This window comes from Narcine bancroftii, chromosome 6 (genome assembly GCF_036971445.1).
Source record: "Narcine bancroftii isolate sNarBan1 chromosome 6, sNarBan1.hap1, whole genome shotgun sequence".
Taxonomy (NCBI): Eukaryota; Metazoa; Chordata; class Chondrichthyes; order Torpediniformes; family Narcinidae; genus Narcine; species Narcine bancroftii.
The window spans coordinates 188719724-188740098 of record NC_091474.1 but is presented as its reverse complement, the minus strand read 5'-3'; the positions used below and the strand labels follow the sequence as shown (position 1 = coordinate 188740098).

At 36.5% G+C, this 20375-nt stretch overlaps 1 protein-coding gene across 2 annotated transcripts in view; it reads right to left on the bottom strand.

The window, feature by feature from the left end:
• Positions 1–20375, bottom strand: part of LOC138736878 (ectonucleotide pyrophosphatase/phosphodiesterase family member 3-like) — a 120592-nt gene that overhangs the window by 48135 nt on the left and 52082 nt on the right. For both annotated transcript variants that reach the window (XM_069887026.1, XM_069887027.1), the window contains exons 11-14: positions 19329–19460; positions 8658–8689; positions 7175–7305; positions 505–574 (exon numbers count right to left, since the gene is read on the bottom strand). In XM_069887026.1, coding sequence (XP_069743127.1) covers positions 505–574; positions 7175–7305; positions 8658–8689; positions 19329–19460 — 365 coding nt within the window. The remainder of the gene's footprint in view (positions 1–504; positions 575–7174; positions 7306–8657; positions 8690–19328; positions 19461–20375) is intronic.

The window sequence follows — 20375 nt, the reverse complement described above, 5'->3', positions numbered from 1 at the left end:
TATGTTAACTTTTGCCTTTTTACAGTTTAATTGTAATGGTAATAATACAGTTAAATGTCATGGTGCAATATCACTGAAATTCACTGCTGGAAATTGATTCCTAAAATTACCTCTCCATTTTTTACTACATTTACCACACTATTGGCAACTGATAATTTCCAGATAATTTCTGTGATCTTGTTCAAAGAATGACCCGAGTTATAACCCTTAGGAAACATCTTCCTCTCCATTTTATTCACCTTTGAGATAGGTCCGGATGACTTCAAGGTTAATAGAAAGTTATAATGCTCCTTATGATTTCCAAAATAGACAAATATTTTATTCAAATTTCTAATCTGGTTATTGTAGGTGATTGTCAGGACCAATAATGCATATTTTGGAAAGCAGGCTAATTGTGTCAAATGAGATTTAATAATTTTAAGTACCAAGTTCAGAACAAGAATTCAATATCCTTAAAAAGATCAACTATGTTAAAAACATAATTCGATATATTTAATTATTTACCTGCATGCTTTTATACTCATTATCATAGCCATGATTTCCACCACCACAGAAGTTGAATGTAAACTTATCCCTGAAAATCATGTTTTTAAAAAAATCAGATATAAATTACAAAGAATATAAATCATAAAACAGTGTGACAATAAATGGTCAAAAAATAGAAATAGCCTCCAGTGTTACATTTGCTGGAGAATGCAAGATAAACCAGAGATGGGCGACTTTAATGATGCTAAAATGTGCTGCCAGAAACTCTGCGGTATTGATGGACACATCATGTTTTACTTGGGCTAGGGAATCACAGGTTCCATCCCCCGCCTCCTCCAGCGCCCCCTCCACTCCAGGTCACCAAAGATGCAACGTATGTGCCAAGGGCGTAACTTTAACAACTAGACAATTGGCATATCCAGATCAGAGACATTTTGCCAACTCACACTGAAGTAATGAAGGAATCCAGCAAAGATGCTAATTGAAAATTTCATTTTAGATTAGTGCCAACTAAATCGATTTGTACCCTGGAAAAATTAGCAGCCTGATATTTTTATTTCAACAGAAAATATTGGAAATACTTTTTTTTCACTTTCACAACAAAGAACTCTGCTCCTCGGTTTCATATCATATCCAAAACACAACTACTCTAACAGAGTAGCATTCATTGGTATGACCAAACAATCACATCCTATTTTTGTGGTCAGATATTTAAATGTTGTTTCATGGCATGCAGATACAATTCTCAGACAGTTATATCAGCCTCCTGTTATATGGTAGACAGTTTTTTTCACAATCTCTGATGTGAAACAGCAAGAATTATAAGACTGTTTTCTATATATTAAGTTGCTCAAAGCTCAGAAATAAATGTACCAAAAGAGTATGGACATGTTAGATAATGGAAAATGGATTGCTACCATCTCTTCTGCTTTCCTCTCAATATAGACTCAATACCTTATGTACATCTCCCATGCAGATTCCTCTCCATTTGTTCCTTTCAGGATTAAGATTACATAGTCTCAAATGACCTGTATCTGATGCTGATCATAATGAATGTTGTCAACCTTACTTACATTGTAAAAAAACCTAAGCAAATTTTCAAAGTTATAAACTTTAATGGAAAATAAACTCTCTTTTTACATTTTCTGCTGTTATTGTTTAATTGAAAACATAATGAATGATGAATAATCTACATTGGAGAATCAAATGGCATGGAACCACACTGTTCGGTCCACTGTCCGTGCTCTCACATCATTTATGCACACCCTAAATAGATGCTATGTTATTCTCCTCGCCAGATTATGCCTCTCGCCTATACACCAAGGCAATTTATAGCAGCCAATTAATGTAACAATTCATCTCTTTGGGTTGTGAGAGGAAACCAGAAAACCCAGGGGAAATCAATAATCCGTAGTTATTTTTTTAATGTTTGGTAACAGAGAAAAAGAGCTTTACTATTTTTAAAAGGACTTAAAGCAGTGGTTCTCAACCTTTTTCTTTCCACTCACATACCACTTAAGGTGGGATGTGAGTGGGAAGGGAAGGCTGAGAATCACTGCTCTAGACCCAATTGTTACCAAAATAGTTTGCTTGAGAAAAATTGTCATTGGCCCATTTCCTTTGGAGTGCACATGACCAATCAATTAGGGATGATTAAAACAGTGGTTTTCAACCTTTTTCTTTCCACCCACATACCACCTTAAGCAATCCCTTACTAATCACAGAGGACCTATGGTATAGGGAATACTTAAAGTGGTATGTGAGTGGAAAGAAAAAGGTTGAGAACCACTGCCTTAAAGCAGTTATATTTTGGTGCCATTGCATAGCACCTTTCATGTAAGAATCTGTTGGTACTTTTAGGGCATCTCCTTGCTGCATAATCATCATTCTTCCTTGGAATATTAAGATTATACTGAAGCAAGATTTGAATTGTCAGTTAATGCCTCTTTTATGCTATTTACTATGACAATAAAGTTGGCCCAAACACTATTTCTTTTCTTCTTCAAATGTAATAGCTAAGACATTTCAAGAGAGAGAAAAACTCTTAAATTTTCATCTTATCTTTTGTACAACTCCAGCATTTCATTTGAACAAAGGAAATCTTAAATCAAAAAAAAAATCCTATTCCAGCTCACCTAATATAGTCCCTCCTCAAACTAAATGCAAGATATTGACCATCAACTGAACGCCATGTCCTTAATTTCCTAAGTTTTACATAATATTTGTTGTCGTCTATAAACATTAATGCAAAGATAAAGGACTGGGAAGCTATTAAAAACTTAGAGAACTAAAAAGATGATTAACAAGGAAAAGATGAAATATGAAATGATGGTAGCAAATAATATCAAAAGAGTATTCTTAAAGCTTTTTTAAATATATAAAAAGAGAGACAAAAGTAGACCAAGGACTGACAGAAAATGACTCTGGAGAAATTACGAGAGTCAAGGAGATATCAGAGGGACATTAGTAGCATGCAGGACTCTCATGGCTCTCTTGGAAGAGAAGTGAGTGAAGTCAAGATCGTGAGAGTGAAGGTACTCGGGAAGCCAAGTATACAAGTCTCCCGGACCAGATGGAATGCACTCTCAAGTTCTGAAGGAGTTAGTTGTAGACATTGTGCGAAGGCATTGATAATTATCTTCCAGGAATCAATGGAGTCTGGCATAGTTCCGGTGGAATGGAGGATTGCAAATGCTGTTTAAGAAGAGAGCGAGGCAGCAGAAAGGAAATGATTGACCTATTAGTTTGACATCAGTGGTTGGGAAGCTGTTGGAGTCAATTGTTAGAATGAGGTTATGAAATACCTATGAAGCACATGACAAGACAGGCCCAAGACAGCATGGTTTCCTGAAAGAAAAATCAAGCTTGACAAACCTACTGCAATTTTTTGAAGAGATCACAAGTAGGGAGATGCAGTGGATGTTGTGCATTTGGACTTTCAAAAGGCCTTTCATAGGGTGCCACACATGAGGTTGCTTAACAAGATGAGAGCCCATGGGATGACAGGAAGGATACTAGCATGGGTAGAGCATTGGCTGATCGGCAGGAAACAGAATGGGAATAAAGGGATCCTATTCTGTTGGCTACCGTTTACAGTGGTGTCCAGCAGGGTGTGGTGTTGGGCCATCTTATTTTTATGTTGTACGTGAATGATTTAGATGGAGTTGGATGGATGGATTTCTGGCTAAATTTGCAGATGATTCCCAAATAGGTGATAGGACAGGTGGTTCTGAGGATTTGGAAAGGCTACAGAGATAGATTAGGAGAATAGAAAAAAAAGGCAGATAAAATACAATGTTGGAAAGTGTACGGTCATAGACTTTGGTAGAAGAAATAGACAGGCAGACTATTATTTAGATGGGGAGAAAATTCAAAATTTGGAGGAGCAAAGAGACTTGGAAGTCCTCATGCAGGATCCCCTGAAGGCTGACCTCCAGGTTGAGTCGGTGGTGAAGAAGGCGAATGCATTGTTGGCATTTCTTTAGGAGCAGGGCTGTAATGTTGAGTCTCTATAGGGCACTGGTGAAACCTCACTTGGAGTAGTGTGTACAGAAAAGACATACTGGCATTGGAGTAGGTTCACAGAAGATTTACTAGAATGATACCAAGAATGAAAGAGTTAGCAATATGAGGAATGATTGTTGGCTCTTGGACTGTACTTGTTGGAGTATAGAAGGATTAGGAGTGTTTGGGGGAATGTCATAGACATATTTCAAATGCTGAAAGGCCTGGACAGAGTAGATGTGGCAAAGTGGTTTCCCACAGTAGGGAAGTCCAGGACAAGAGGGCACAATTTCAGGATAAAAGGACTTAAATTTAAAACAGAGATGCGGAATAATTTCTTTAGCCAGAGGGTTGTGAGTCTGTATAACTTTTTGCCACAGGCATCTGTAGAAACGAGGTTGCTGGATGTATTTAAGGCAGTGATTAACAGGTATTTGATCAGTCAGGGCATCAAGGGTTACAGGGAGAAGGCCAGGGTGTGGGGCTAAGTGGGAGGATGGATTAACTCATGATAGACTGCAGAGCAGACTCAATGGGTCGATTGGGCTACTTCTACTCTTAGATTTTATGATTAACAAATAGTTAAAATTCCTAATGATATGCTATGTCTTTGCTGTCAGAAAGAGAAAGGAGCCAAAAGTGATGATCCAATTTAGATTTTATGAATAAATAGAACAAGAAATGTGTAGCATTAGGCATATGTAGAAAAAATAAGAAATTATGCCATTGATTTCCAGTTTGATTTCTGTCTGCTGCAGTTTAACAAGTTTGGAAAAGTCAAATCAGGAAGATTAACACATGATTGACATTTGGTACCTGAGGGAAGAGTCACATAAATTTTATAGGAATTCAGAGAGCATTAATATCTGCAAAGAAATTAAATTCAATATTAAGCAAGAATGAGAAATGCCTACGTTTATGACTAGATGGTGAGAATCTGATGTACAAGTTTTATAAAACAATAGTTGGGTCACATCTGGAATATGATATACAGTTCTGGTCTCCACACTATAAGAAAGACATCATTTCAATGGAGATGGAACAGAGGACACTCACCACTATGTTGCTTGGGATGGAGTGTTTCAGTTATGAAAGAGCTTTCATACTGGACCCTTAACCAGTAGATTGGTCATCAATTACTGGGACAAGGTGCCAGTGTGAAAGGGGCTTTTGACATCTAAAATTAGAGGGCATAAGTTTAGGGCAGTAGTTTTCAAACTTTTTCTTTCCACTTAAGTAATCCCTATTCCACAGGTGCTCTGCGATTAGCAAGGGATTACTTAAGATGGTATGTTAGTGGAAAGAAAAAGTTTAAAAACCACTGGTTTAGGGTAAGTGATAGCAGGATCAGTGGAGATGTGAGGTTAAACTTCTTCATCCAGAAGACATTTGGAATTGGAATAAAACACACTGCTTGAGCTGGTGGTAAATGCACATAATCTCACAATATTTAGGAAGTATTAGACAAGCACATGAATTGACAGTGTGTGGAAGACTATGGATTAAGTGGTGGAAAATGGAATTAGTATAGATAGGTACTGAGAGGTTGACATGAATGTTGTGAGCCAAAGGACCTTCTTCTGGGGTGTATGACTCTAATATAGTTATTAGAGTAGAAGCAGAAGGATAACCAGGTTATTAAAAACAGAGTTGAAACACTAAAAGTGAAGAAGGGGTATTAAAACATGAATGAGAATACTTGGGAACAATGCATCTCAATGATATAGAAGTTAGAGTGGCATCAGATGAATATCAAAATTATTCTAAACAAAATTGATGAGGTAAAAGCAGAAATGTGCAAATTATTTTGTAGCAATAAATAAGGCCTAAATTTGACATTAAAAAGGCTGGAAATATATTCAAGACATAGAGAGAGAATGGAAAGGAATAGATAGCATGGCATTGCTGACTAAATAGTCCTTTGGAATGTTAGAATGTCTTAATATATGTATTCTGTGCACCTTAAATTGCACCAAACAATGTTGTGCACAAAATGAAGACTCGTTGATCAAGAGTTGTGTTCCAATCCTCATCCAAGAATGCTCTATTAAATTCACATTCCCAATCATTCTTAATCCTGGCCATTGAGGCCATTCTTAAATCCATTATGTTATTATAAATATTTGATATTAATCTTCCATGGGAAAACTGGAAACCAAATAATCCATCAAGAAAATTCACTTCGGAAATTTGAGGAAAATCAGAAAGGTTGACCTGAACAAAAAGCTTAATTTGTAAATATCAAAAAAAATTCTATTAGAGAGATTAAATTTTGCTGTTAGATGTTCAAAAGAACCAAAATGATCTTGAATAAAAATTTTTGCTTCGTTGGTAGCAAGGCAAGTAATTTTGATGAAGTGGTAAGATAATGCTTCACCCACTCACATTCAATGGTTACATGATATCATGTCTTATTTAAGTTTGGAAAAAAATTAGACATAATATTAAAGATGCAAAGACTGAATTTGTTAAGATGTGGGGACCATTCATAGATTTTTATCATAAGCTTAGAATTTAAGTGGTGTGGACGTTCTTGAGATTCCCTGTCTGGTGTTTAGGGGCCGTTATTCGATTCATATTTACAATGTATACAGATAACCTTGTTTATAGGGAGGGGGTAGATTAGTAAGGATTTTTTTTTTTCCTTTTTATTACTAAGACTAATAAGTAAAGGGGGTTTAACTCATATCACAGAACAACATGATCACATCAGATAAGTATAAAATATCTTACATAAGGGAATTTTACGTGCATTATTTGCATAATTTTTGTATTCAATATTATTTTTGGACGTAGTACAAGGTATTATTTAATTATAGAATTTGATGTCCTGAATGAAATAAGTTATGTAATAATTATGGTTCTGCTTCTAATTTACAGTCGATATGTGATGTGTATATGATATGATCTGATTTATGTTATCATTAGGTTACCTTGTGTAAAGGGTTTTGGTTAAACTCAATAAAAATATTTTAAAAAGAAAAATGTCATAATATTTTAATAAAACAGTATCTATATGGTTAGAATCAGGAAAGAAGAATGAAAAGTTGTTTGTTTCCATTATACTGTAGATAACTAAACAGGGGAAATCAGATGTAGAGCTCTGTAACTACTTTAGTATGACCTATAAAAGTTAAAGAGTGTAGATAAAGTATAGATACTGTAACTAAATAAAATGACATACCGTCCAGCCAGCCATTGTTCATCTAAGTATAAGTGGACCTCTTTATCAATCCTAATATTGTTGGCATAGTGGAAACGTTTTGGCAGGTCATATGCCATATAAGGTATAAAATGCTGGTTAGGAAATCTGCACTAAAGAAGTAATAAATAAGTATTAGAATGTAACATATGTCAACATTTTAATTTAACATGTTTACCTCTAATCATAAAACTTCCCTGTTTTAATACCATCAAAGAACAATGTTACCATAAGCATCAGAATTTATGCTGCTTTAAAAATTATTTGTCATGTGCAGTCTAAATTATAATAATTCATAAAATGCTTTATGGATTCATTTGAAGAATATAAATAATTTGCCACATCAGTTAATTCTATATTTGTTTTAGTGCTGTATTATTGATAGGCTTACAAAACTCTAAAAATCTGAAATACAAACAGAAAATGCTGGAATACTCAGCAGATGGGGCTGCATTTGCAGAGAGAGGAGATGCTTAACATTTCAGGTCCATTATCCTTTGTCAGAACTGGGAAAAGTTAGGAAACCAGCATCTTTAAGTTGCAGAGATGAGAAAAGTGGAAGGAACAAAGGGATAGGTTTGATCTATGAACAATCAAGTGAAGTTTGTGAGGTTTGTTCAATGCAAACAATTCTTCGGAAGGAGTCGCAAGTACAAGGTCATGAATCTGAAAGGAGGGGTGAGGAAGAAAATGTGAGAACTATGAGATACAGAGCACTGCAGTTGCTAGAAATATCCAGCAGGTCAGGTGGTATCAGTTTGGAGAGAGAAAAAAAAATTATCATCACAGATAATTGGGACAACTGATGAACAGTCTGGGTGCTGACTGGATGAACAGATACTAAGAGAGGGTTAAGAATTGGAATCAGAAAGAAGACACAGATTAAAGCCAATAGCCTGAAAGAAAATCTACACATGAAAATACTGAAATAACTTTTGACAACTGACTTAATTAATACCCACCACCTTGCAAAATAGCCAAATATCCAAGCTTATTGTCTTTTTGAAATGTTTTTATATTCAAACATTCCAAACAATAAAGATTGTTTAAGATATTTGTATTATAGAGTAAATTGTGTAAAATTACTTAAATATTTAAAATAATGCAAATAATTTTAATATTTCATGTAAAATATTTTAAAACAATGCACATATTTTTAAATATCAAAAAATAATCTCATCTTGGTTCCTTTGCAGTTCATTATGGAAGAAAATTCTCTGTTGAGTCAAATTTGACATATGTTCTTCAAGAGCCTTTCCTAGGGTAAATGCAGGAATAAAGCTGCGCCATTGGACTCCACCTTGGATCCATGCAGTTCAGATTTTAGTTAGGAAATATCTAGAAAACAACAGCCAGCAAGTGCAAACTCTACACATTTATGCAAACATTTGTGGAAAAAACGGAACTCTCTGGCAAAACCTAATCAAATCAATACAGCAAATGAAAATTATTTTGAATTACTTACTGATAGGTTCTTGGCTACTCCTTCTGGATTAACTGGAAAAGAAACAAATCCTTGTAGTTACTCATCAAAAAAACTGGGAAGAGTTGCAAGTCAGATCTACCTTGGTTCCCTCTTGCCTCAGCCCTATTGAGGTTTAAACACATGCTGAGGTGCAGGTGCGATGCAGTTTGTGACCCTCAAATAACATCATCAGAGGGCCAAAATTCTGGGAGGAGACCAGAAAAATTGCTAACTTGGGGACTATTACATTTAAAACAGAACAAAGAGTAGAGTAAATCAATCTCAAAAAGGCTTATTTAATAATTAATGCAATTAATTATTTTTCAAATTTGTTTCAATTTTCCATTATAATAGTATTTGAAAAAAAACTTTATTTTATATCATTCTGAAGACTATATCAAAAGAAAAGAATAGCAAAAGTTAATAATTGCAACATGCAATTAGATAGGCGAATTGTATTTTAGCCTAGCTACAAATCAAGTTGAATACAAAAGTAGAAATACTTTTCTCCAATTATATAACAAGCCCCAAGAATATAGGGTACATCTGGAAGGAGGTACCATATCATTCGGGTCTACAAAACTAGATTGTGCAACATTTTTTCCCCCCAAGCCATCATGCTCCTCAATTCCTAAAACATACACAAACTAGTATATCAGGGATTTTTATTGTATTGTGTTTTAATATTTAACTCTTACTATGTAAATTTGCTCCATGGTCCTAGAGAAATGCTATCTCGTCCTTACATTAGCAGTTATGGTATGAATGACAAATAAAGGTGATTGGCCTATCTAATTGCATGTTGCATCTGCACATTAACTTTCAGTCATTTAGGTATGTATAAAGACTTTTTGAACATGTTTCAATCATTCACCATAACTCATTGTTTACTTTTACCACCAAAGTGGATGACCTCACTTTTACATATTATATTGCATCTTAAATTCCATTCTGTTAGCCTGACTTGACTACTTGTCTGCCTTCCCTACCTATCAAAAAAATATACTTGCAATTGAGGGAATGCACAAAGATTCACCTGTACAATTCAAGGATGGAGGTTCCATCCTTCAAAGAAAGATTAACAGAATTGGTCTTCAGGTTCTAGAGTTTTAAGGAATGAGAAGTGATTTAATTGAAGCATACAAAATTATTATGGGTCTTTTCCAGTGAACAGGAGTTGGAGTGAGAGTGGGACAGTTTAAGTAGGTGAGAGGTATAAGCAGAGGGGCCACTGAAGGAGCAGCCATTGTGTAAGTGGGCCAGAGTTAGAGTGGTGAGTTGAAGCTTTAGCTCAAGAATCTTCGGTGAAAAGAGGCAGAGACTAAGGTAAAATTGGTGAGAGTTTATTATTATTCGTTCTTTGGTCTTGTATTAGTGCCAAGGTAGTCAGAATGGCAACAGGGTTAGTGAAGATATGGGAATGCTGGGAGACTTACCAAATCCCTGATAGCTAAATCTGCACAAAGTGCATCAAGATGCAGCTTCTTACAGACCAAGTGAGGAAAATGGAGCTGCAGCTCAATGATCATCAGCTAGTACAGGAGAATGAGGAGTTCTTGGATAGGAGCTACAGAAAGCCAGTCATACCGAAACAGTAGGAGGTGGGTTGTTGGGTGACTGTCAGAAAAGGGGAAAGGTAGGTAGGTAGTGCAGGGTCGTTCTCCTCAATAATAAGTATACCACTACCAGACCAAAGCAGCAGTAAACAGTTCTCTGGCACTGAACCTGGCCCTGTGGCTTAGAAGGGAAGGAGGGAGAAAAGGAAAGTGATAATGAAAATGGATTCAATAGTTAGATGGGCAAACAGGAGATTCTATGGACATGAAAGAGACACCCAGATTTTTTTTGTCTCCCAGGTGCCAGGAATGTCTCTTATCGGAGGATGAGTAGCCAAAAAGTTGTGGTTCATATTGGTATCAACAATAAAGTTGTGAAAGGGATGAATTCCTGAGGAGAGAATACTAGGAAGAAACTGAAAGACAGAACCTCAAAGGTAGTAATTTCAGGATTGCTGCCTGTGCCATATCCCAGGGAGGGTAAGAATGAGATGATATAGCAGGTGAATAAATGGCTGTACAATTGGTATAGGGGGTGGGCTTTCAGCTTTCTGGATCATTGGGATCTCTTCTGAGGAAGATACAATCTGTATAAAAAAAAGTATGGATTACAGCTGAACTGGAAGGGAACCAATATCCCAGCAGAGTGATTTGGTAGAACTGTTGGGGAGGGTTTAAACTAGTTTGGCAGGGGGATGGGAAACATAATGCTAGGGAAGAAAATAAAGCAGATGGTAGAAAGGTTGATGCCACGTGCAGTGAGATGGTGCGAAAGGACAAGCAGTAGTATTTCAATGCAAAAAGTATTAGGAATAAGTGAGATGGATCAGTACATGGAATTACAGTATTGTGGATGTTACAGAGACTTATCTGACACAAAGGCAGGATTAGCTGATGCAGGAATGAAGTTTACATGTTTCATAGAAAAGGGAGGTAAAAGAGCAAGGGGAAATAGCTTTACTAATCAAGAATAGTATCACAGCTGCAAAAAGGGAATGCTGTGGAGGGAGATGGAAGTCAGAAATGGGAAGGGAGCAATCACTCAATTGGGCATACTCTATAGGCTTCCAAGTAGCTCTCAGGACACTAAGGAACAAATAAGTAGGTGGATATTGGAATGGTGCAGAAATTACAGGGTTGTTATGAAAGACTTCAACTTGTTATTGACTAGTACCTCCTTACTACAAGAGGGATGGATGGGGCAGATTTGTCAGGTATGTCCAAGAAGAATTTCTGACACAGTATGTGGACACGCCAACTAGAGGAGAGGGTATACTGGATCTTGTACTGGGAAAAAAAAACCTGCTCACATGGCAAACTGGTTGGTAGGGGAGAATTTTGGTAACAGTGACCACAGCTCCATGACCTTTAGCAGAGCCATGGACAAGGAAAGGTATAGACGAAATGGTAAAGTGTTTAACTGGGGAAGGGCTAATTATGATGGAATTATGCAGGAATTGAGGAGAGTAAATTGGGAACAGATGATCTCAGGGTAAAGCAGAGAAGTAATACAGAGGATATTTAGGGACCACTTTTGCAGGATTCTGGATAGGTTTGTTCCACTAAGACAATAGACAATAGACAATAGGAACTGGAGTAGGCCCTTCGGCCCGTCAAGCCAGCACCGCCATTTTACAGATCATGGCTGATCACTACCATCAGTACCCCTTTCCAGCCTTATCCGCATAACCCTTAACTCCTTTGCCCACTAGAGTCTTATCTAACTCTCTTTTGAACATAATCAGCAAATCTGCCTCTACCACCCTCTGTGGCAGAGCATTCCACAGATTCACACTTCTCGGGGAAAAGATGGTAGGATAAAGGAACTGTGGTTGACAAAAGAGGTGAGACAACTAATCAAGAAAAAAAAGGAAGCATGCATAAGGTTTAGGAATCAAAAGACAGGAAGGACTCAGGAGGTTATATGGTAGCCAGAAAGGAAATTAATAATTGACAGGTGAGCTAGAAAGGGGCACAAGAAGGCTTTGCCAAGTAGGATTAAAGAAAACCTGAAGGCTTTCTATGCATATGTGAAGAACAGAAGGATGTCTAGAGTGAAGGACTGCTTAAAGATAAAGGAGGAAATATGTGCCTGGAAGCAGAGAATGATGTATGGGAGGTCCTAAATTAATATTTTGCATCAGTGTTCACCAGAAAGAGGTATCTTGATCAACGTGAGGTCAATAAGAACAAGCTTATGTGCTGGAGCATGTTGAGTTAAGAAAGTCATGAGGAATGGAATCCTTGGGGGCGTTGCAAGATGGCATAGAGGACAGACGTGCGATCCCACCCTTCCTCAGCTAGTTTTTTAAGTACCCGTTTTAAAAGTTCATAAAAGTGATTAAAAATTGTAATTTTACTTTTTAGAACATTAGGAGGTTATAATGGCTACTAATGTTAAAAAAAACTGAAAATTCAATTGCAGAAGAAACTAACTACCTTTTAAGAGTGCTGAAGAATTGAGGCCTACCTGCTTAAATGAAGCTACGGAGTCGACTTCCGGAATTCCCAAGGCACAGAGGACCCCTGTCCTGCTGAGCATGATACCGGTGCCGATCCTGCCTCCGCAAGATGGCACCGGCTCGACGATGAGCTCGGTTGGTGCCAAATCTCGCGCCTGGAGCAACCTGGCTGAGAGAGGAGCCCTTGAGCTCGTGCTGCCATTGGGTGGGCCGGGGACACGCAGAGTGGCGTCGGAAGACGCACCTGCACAGTCCCTGGCCTTACTGGGCATGCACGGTGCCTCTAGGGTTCGGGAGCTGTTGGATCGGGCGTGGGCTGTGGGGGGTCCAAACAGCGGCATCCTGACGTGGTCGGGTGTTCAGAACCGCAGCCACACCAGAAAGGGACAGATGACATTTGAAGAGGAAGAAGACTTACCTCTACTGGGCAGCACGCAGGAACAACTGGAAGTGGAGACTACAGAAGGTAGGCCTCAAAAAGAGGCACTGGAATCTGGAATGGAGACTTTGTGTGCTGTTTTGGAAGGGATTGCTTAACAAATGGATAATATGTTTAAACAAATGACTCAACGATTTTTGGAAGTGACAACTAAAATGAATATTATGTCTGAAGATATGACTGCAGTTAAGGGTGATGTTAATAAATGTATCAAATCAGTGGATACAGTGCAAGAAAATGTTTTAAAAATTGAAAAAGCTTTTCTTGTATGTAAAAATCAAGTTGAATGTAATAGGGAAGAAATGGAGAAAGTGGAAGATTCTTTTGTGGATTGGGGAATTCAGAAGAAGGAATTATTGAAAAAAATTGATTCACTGGAAAATCAAAGTCGGAGAAATAATGTGAAGATTGTGGGTCCTCCAGAAGATATTGAAGGTTCCGATCCAATAAAAGAATTTAAGAAATGGATGCCCGAGATGTTGGGCAAGGAGTTTTTTTTTTCCAGAAGGCCTAGAGTTGGACGGGCACATAGAGCGTTGCGGAGGAAACTGCTTCCGGGACAACCGCCGTGGGCGGTCTTAATCCATTGTCTGAAATATCTGGACAGAGAAATGATACTACGGTTGGCGGTGCAGAAAGCTCGACAAAGTCAAACTCCAACAATGACTCAAAATAAAAGAGTTTTTTTTTTTTTTACACAGATCTGAGTCAGGAGATTATTAGGCGATGTCGGGAATTCAATTCGGCTAAAGAAGTGTTGTGGGGGAAGGGTTATAAATTTGCTTTTCGTTACCCTGCAGTGTTAAAAGTATTTTATGGTCATTTTCAATCTCAATTTTTTGAAAATGACCATGATGCATTAATCTTTGCTAATTCACTACCAGAGTTGCGAGGAAATGGTCGATCCTCGCCGCCGTCACCTAAAAGGAAGGCAAATGGAAATGGAAATGGGAATGGGAAGAATGGGAGAAATGGGAAGAATGGAAAGAAAGAAGTGTTAACTCAAAGTCTTATTGACATTGAAGACCCGGAACAATCATTGGGATTGGAGTCAATGGGTTGAATATATTTACTATATTTGATTATGTTGATGTGAACAATGTATTTCTGGCTTGTGGGGGGGGGGGGGGTGGATGGCACTGAAAGATTTGATAGTCATCTGCCACTAGTGGGGTTTACCACACCCAGTTTTTTTTAGGGCATTACTACCTTTGGGTAGTTTTTTTGGGGGTTAATAAAAAATTTTGTTTTAAATTTTGTTTTTTTTTATATTTAGGGGAAGGATAGTGATTTTAAGATATTATAAGGGGAGCGATTTGTAGTGAGAGATTATATTGTTAATTTGTAAGGATTTCTAATCTGAAATTTTCAACTTTTAATGTTCAGGGGTTAAATAACCTGATTAAGTGAAAACGAATTCTAGCTTATATTAAGAAAATGAAAATTGATATTGCTTTTTTGCAAGAAACACATTTGACTGAAAAAGAACATCTCAAATTGAAGAGAGATTGGGTTGATCATGTGTTTTCTTCTTCATTTAATTCCAAGGCAAGAGGTGTAGCGATTTTAATTCATAAGAATTTGCCTTTTGAATTACAATCTATGGAAGGAAATGCTGGGAGGGTTTTAAGGGTGAATTGTAAAATTTTTGTTGAATCTTGGACTTTCCTTAATGTTTACACACTGAACATAGATGATGAGCATTTTATTTCTGATGCATTTTTGTTGTTAAACCAGGCTAATGAAAATATTAGAGTTGGGGAGATTTCAATTGTGTTCTGGATCCTTTATTAGATAGATCTCCAAAAAAGTATAAAGAAATCAAAGATGGCAATACAAATTGGGGTCTTGATGAAAGACTTAAATTTGGTGGATATTTGGAGAAGAGTCAATCCTACAGAGAAGGAATATTCCTTTTATTTGTCTTGACAGGATTCATTTTCCAGAATAGATTTTTTTTTTAGTATCGGCATGTTTACAAGGAAGAGTATTACAGGCGGAATATAAAAGTAGGGATATATCGGACCTTTCTTTATTATTTTTCTCTTGTGTAAGTTCCGAATTGGTACGTTCATCTTATAGATGGAGATTTAACACAATGTTGTTGAAAAAACCAGAGTTTGTTACCTTTATTAAAGAACAGATTTCTTTGTTTTTGACTGAGAATGATAATTCTGCAGATAGTCGTTTTGTGTTATGGGATGCACTAAAAGCTTATCTGAGTGGGCAGATTATTAGTTATACCACTAAAGTTATGAAACAGTATATGGCAGAGAGTTTAGAAATGGAGAAGGAAATTGCTGAATTGGAGAAGGAATTTCAGAAAGATGTGAAAGAAGATTAATAAAAAGTGGTTTTGGCTAATTTGAAACTATGTAATAACAGATTGCAAACTTATCAATTTGAGCATTTAATTAATCGATCTAGGCAACATTATTACGAGTTGAATGAGAGAGCACATAAGGTACTTCCATGGCGGTTAAAGATGGAACAGGTTTCATGGATTATTAATGCTGTTAAAAAAAATTCAATAGTTACCTATAAACCTCAGGAAATTAACGATCAGTTTTATTCATTTTATCAAAAATTATATACTTCTGAGGGGAAACAGGATAGTCATTCTATTGAATCTTATTTATCCAAATTAACGTTATCAGCATTAAAGGTGGAAGATGTTGTGGAATTGGAAGCTCCGTTTATAGAATTTGAGATTGAGGAAGCTATACAGGAGATGCCAAATGGAAAGTCGCCAGGGACGATGGATTTTCTGTGGAATTTTATAAAATTTTTTATGAAGATTTATCCTCTGTGTTTGAGGATGTATTACAACAAGTAACTGAAGAGCATGAGTTACTGGAATCTTGCTCCAGTGCTTTAATTACAGTAATTCCAAAAAAAGATTGAGGTCCATTGAAAGTGTCTTCGTATAGACCTATTTCTCTACTGAACTTAGACCATAAAATTATAGCAAAAGTGTTAGCAAATCGACTTGCCAACTATTTACCTAAATTGATACATATTGATCAAACAGGTTTTATTAAGAATAGAAATGCATCAGATAATATCCTTCAATTGATTACTTTGGTCAATGCATATCGAAAGCATCCCAACCATCCAATGGTGGTTGCGCTTGATGCAGAAAAAGCCTTTGATAGGGTTGAATGGGAATTTTTATTTAAGGTGTTGGAGAAATTTAAATTTGGCCTTTTTTATTGGTTGGGTTAAAGCTTTATATACAAACCCGATTGCCAGGGTGGTGACATATAGTCAAGTTTCATTACAGTTCAAATGACGCGTTTGACTCGCCAAGGGTGTCCATTGTCACCAGCCTTGTTTGCATTGGCTAACAGATAAGAGGGATGAGAGTTATGGATGAAGAGTATAAGATTGACCTTATTTGCAGATGATGCCTTGATATATTTGACAGACTCAGAACGATCATTGCCGCATCTGCAGGAATGTTTATTGCAATATGGAACATTATCTGGATATAAGGTTAATTGGGATAAGAGTGAAATTTTGCCAGTTGGAGAGGAGATTATTCAGAATGTAAAAATATTATAAAATTGAAATGGTCTGATAAAATTAAATATTTAGGAATAATTGTTAATGCTGATTATCAATCTTTATATGTTAAATTATGTTCCTTTACTAAAAAAGATTAAAGGAGATTTAATTAAATGGAAATATCTCCCGTTAACTTTAATCGGCCGAGTTAATTGTATTAAGATGAATATTCTTCCTCGAATTCAATATTTATTTCAATCAATACCATGTTCTCTTTCAAAGGGATTTTTCAGGATTTAAATAAAGCTGTGAGAGAATTTTTACAGAAAGGCAAATTATCGCGGGTAGCATTATCGCGGGAGAAGTCAAAGCTTAAATGGGAAAATTATTTAGCTTTTGTTTTTCCTGAAGATTATTGGGCAGATATGTGCTACGACAGTGTAACTAAATTGACGAATGTACGGTATGGAATGGTTAATTATAATTTGTTTTACATCAGTTATATTTAACTCCAGAGAAATTGAAAAAATATGGTTTAAGTAACTCGGATTCTTGTTTTAGATGTGGTGTATGTACTGGTACTTTTTTACATGCTGTTTGGTCTTGTGTTTATGTACAATCATTTTGGGAAGAAATTAGGTTAATTTTGAAAAAAATTATATATTAAGTTACCATTAGATCCATCTATTTTTTTAATGGGTTACATAATTCCTTTAAAGGGATTAGCTGGATAAATTTCAAATTGCATTTGTACGTTTAGTACTGTCTGCAGCTCAAAAATGTGCTGCAAGTACATGGAAAGATAATACAGTGATTAATATAACGCGATGGCATAATGAATTGAAAGCTTGCATTGTTATGGAAAAAATTACATATAATTTACATGATAATTATTATTTTTTCATCTATAAGTGGTGACCATATTTGGAATATATACATTTAGATGTACTTTCATGTATTATATATTTTTCCTTTTTTTTTTAAGCTCTCCTTAAGAGAGCTGGCTGATGGGGTGGGAGGGATATTTATTTTTCTTTTTTTGTTCTTTTTTTTGTGTTTATGTTTTTAATTTTCTTTTTTATATACAATTATATAAAATTACTTAAATTGGATTGTATATTGTTTTTCTATAAATGATTTTTAAATAAATAAAGTTTAAAAAAAAAGGAATGGGATCCATGGAACCTTGGCTGTGTGAATTCAGAATTGGCTTGTTTTCAGAAAGCAGAGGGTAATAGTAGATGGAAAGAATTCTGCCTGGAGGTCAATGACAAGTGGAGATCTGTTTTGAGACTTATACTCTTGGTGATGTTTCTAAATTATTTGGACAAAGTAGAGGGATGGGTCAATAAATTTGCAGATGATAGAAAGGTGGGAGGTGCTGTGAATAGTGTAGAATAGGCATTCTTAATGGGGGCCCTATGCTTCCCCCCAGGGCCACAGCGCATTTCAGTAAAAGTCATGTTTTCTTTCACCTCACATAAATATTTTTTATGTTTTTATATAGTCAGTAGGAGAGAAGTTTGAAAGAAAATGACAACTTTACAGGGAAGGAGGCATTTACACTTTGAGCAGAATCCGAAGGGAGCTACTGTCAAAAAAAAATGGTTGAGAATAGCTGCTACAGAAGGTCATCATGAGTTCAAACGGGATATAGATAAGATGCAGAGTTGGGTGGAAGAGTGAGTTCATTCTGAATAAGTATAAGGTGATGCATTTTGGAGGGTTGAACTTGAAGGCAGAGTACATGGTTAATGGTAAGATTCTTAATAGTGTGGAAGAACAGAGGGACCTTTGGATCCAAATTCATAGATCTATCAAGGTTACCATGCTGCTTGACAGGGTAGTTAAGAAGACCTTTGGTGTGTTGACCTTCATTCATCAAATGTTGCAGTGCTATAAAACTATGGCTAGACCACTAGACTTGGAATTTTATGTTCTGTTTTGATTACATCATTACAGGAAGGATGGGAAAGCTTTGGAGAGGGTGTAGAGGAGATTTACCAGGATGTGGCTTGGAATGGAGAATGTGTCTTATAAGGCACACTTAGCAGAGCTAGGACTTTTCTCTTTGGAGTGAGGAAGGATGAGAGATGAACTAATAGAGGTCTACAAAATTATTAGAGATATAGATAGGGTAAACAGCGAGTGTTTTTTCGCTGGGGTGAGATAAGCAAGCACCAGAGAACATCTGTAAAAAGTGAGGGGATAAAGTTTTTTTTTCCACAGAGTAGTAGGTGTTTGGAATGCATTGCCGGGGTGGTGGTAAAGGCTAGTTCAATAGGGACATACAAAAGATTCTTACACAGGCACATGGATGCAAAAAAAAAATAGAAGGTTATGGGTGTGAGATAGGGAAGGTATAAATTAATGAGTAGATTTATAATATTAAAATATGGAGTCAAGTATTCTGGAATATTTGAAAATAATTGTTTTTACCAAGAAGATATAGAATTTTTAAAGTTCTCCACCTCAAAAAGAATACGCAGACTCTGTCACGAAACATATTCAAGGGAGAGATTAATTTTTGGCATCATTAAATCAAGGGATGTATTACAGGAAGTTGTTGTTCTTGTAAATGATTGGCCCTGATCTTTTGAACAGTGGATCAGGCATTGAGGCTTATTTCTCCTATCTTATGTTGTTATTTATTCTGTTGTACACTATGATTTTAACAGATTCTGTTTATATTTTTAAAGACACTCACATGACAAATAGTCATTTGGAACATTTTTGGCACGAATGCGAGCAGCAGGACCACTGTAAACATACAAGTTCTCCACATTGTCGAAGTACTTGGTCATATACTCAATCTGATCACAGTAGGTTTTTTCCATACCTGGAATATATTTAAAAAACTCATTGAAATAAAGTCTAGATTTTTAAGTTTAAAGTTTGTAATTAACAGGGTCAATTTTCTAAGAATAATACATGCATGGAGTGCACCAATTAAAACACAAAATACCCTTCAATTTTATCATTCACTTTGAGACCACTTTTGTTCATTTATACAAGACAATAACAACAATGAATGAGATATCCTTTTAACTATCCACTGATGCCTTGCTCAGTAGAAGCTTGTATTAGGAGGTCAGCAGATTCTGTGGAATTTTCCTATGGCTGAATGGATGCCATTATATTAGCTACCTGATTCATTCCCCATCAAGAACTGAGAGATCTTGGGGTCTGTGTCCAATGTCCATCTCAAAGCTGCTGCATGAGTTGATAGTGTTGTCAGAATGCATATAATGTATTGGCCTTCATTAACCATGGGATGGAGTTAAAGAGCCATAAGATAATGTTGCAGCTATATGAAGTTAGTTAGACCACACTTAGACCCTTTTGATTCTCCTTTGATTTGGAGAGAGTGTGATATGTCAAATTGTCACAGGTGCATGAGGCAGCACCAATGTAGTCATCTGTGAATCTCCACGTGGCATGGGCGATTCTCCAAATCAAAGTAGCCATCGGTCCTACCTATGCCTGCCTGTTTGCAGGCTTTGTGGAGCAATCCAAGTTGCAAGCCTACACAGGCAATGCCCCTCGACTCTTCCTCCACTACAGTGATGTCTACATCAGTGCTGCCTCATCCACCTGTGATGAGCTCATTAACTTTATTCACTTTGCTGCTAAATTTCACCCCGAACTCAAATTCACTTCGTTCATCTCTGGCGACACTCTCCCCTTTCTTGATCTCTGTCTCCATCTCAGAAGACAAGCATTTCACCAACATATTTTACAAACCCACCCAACT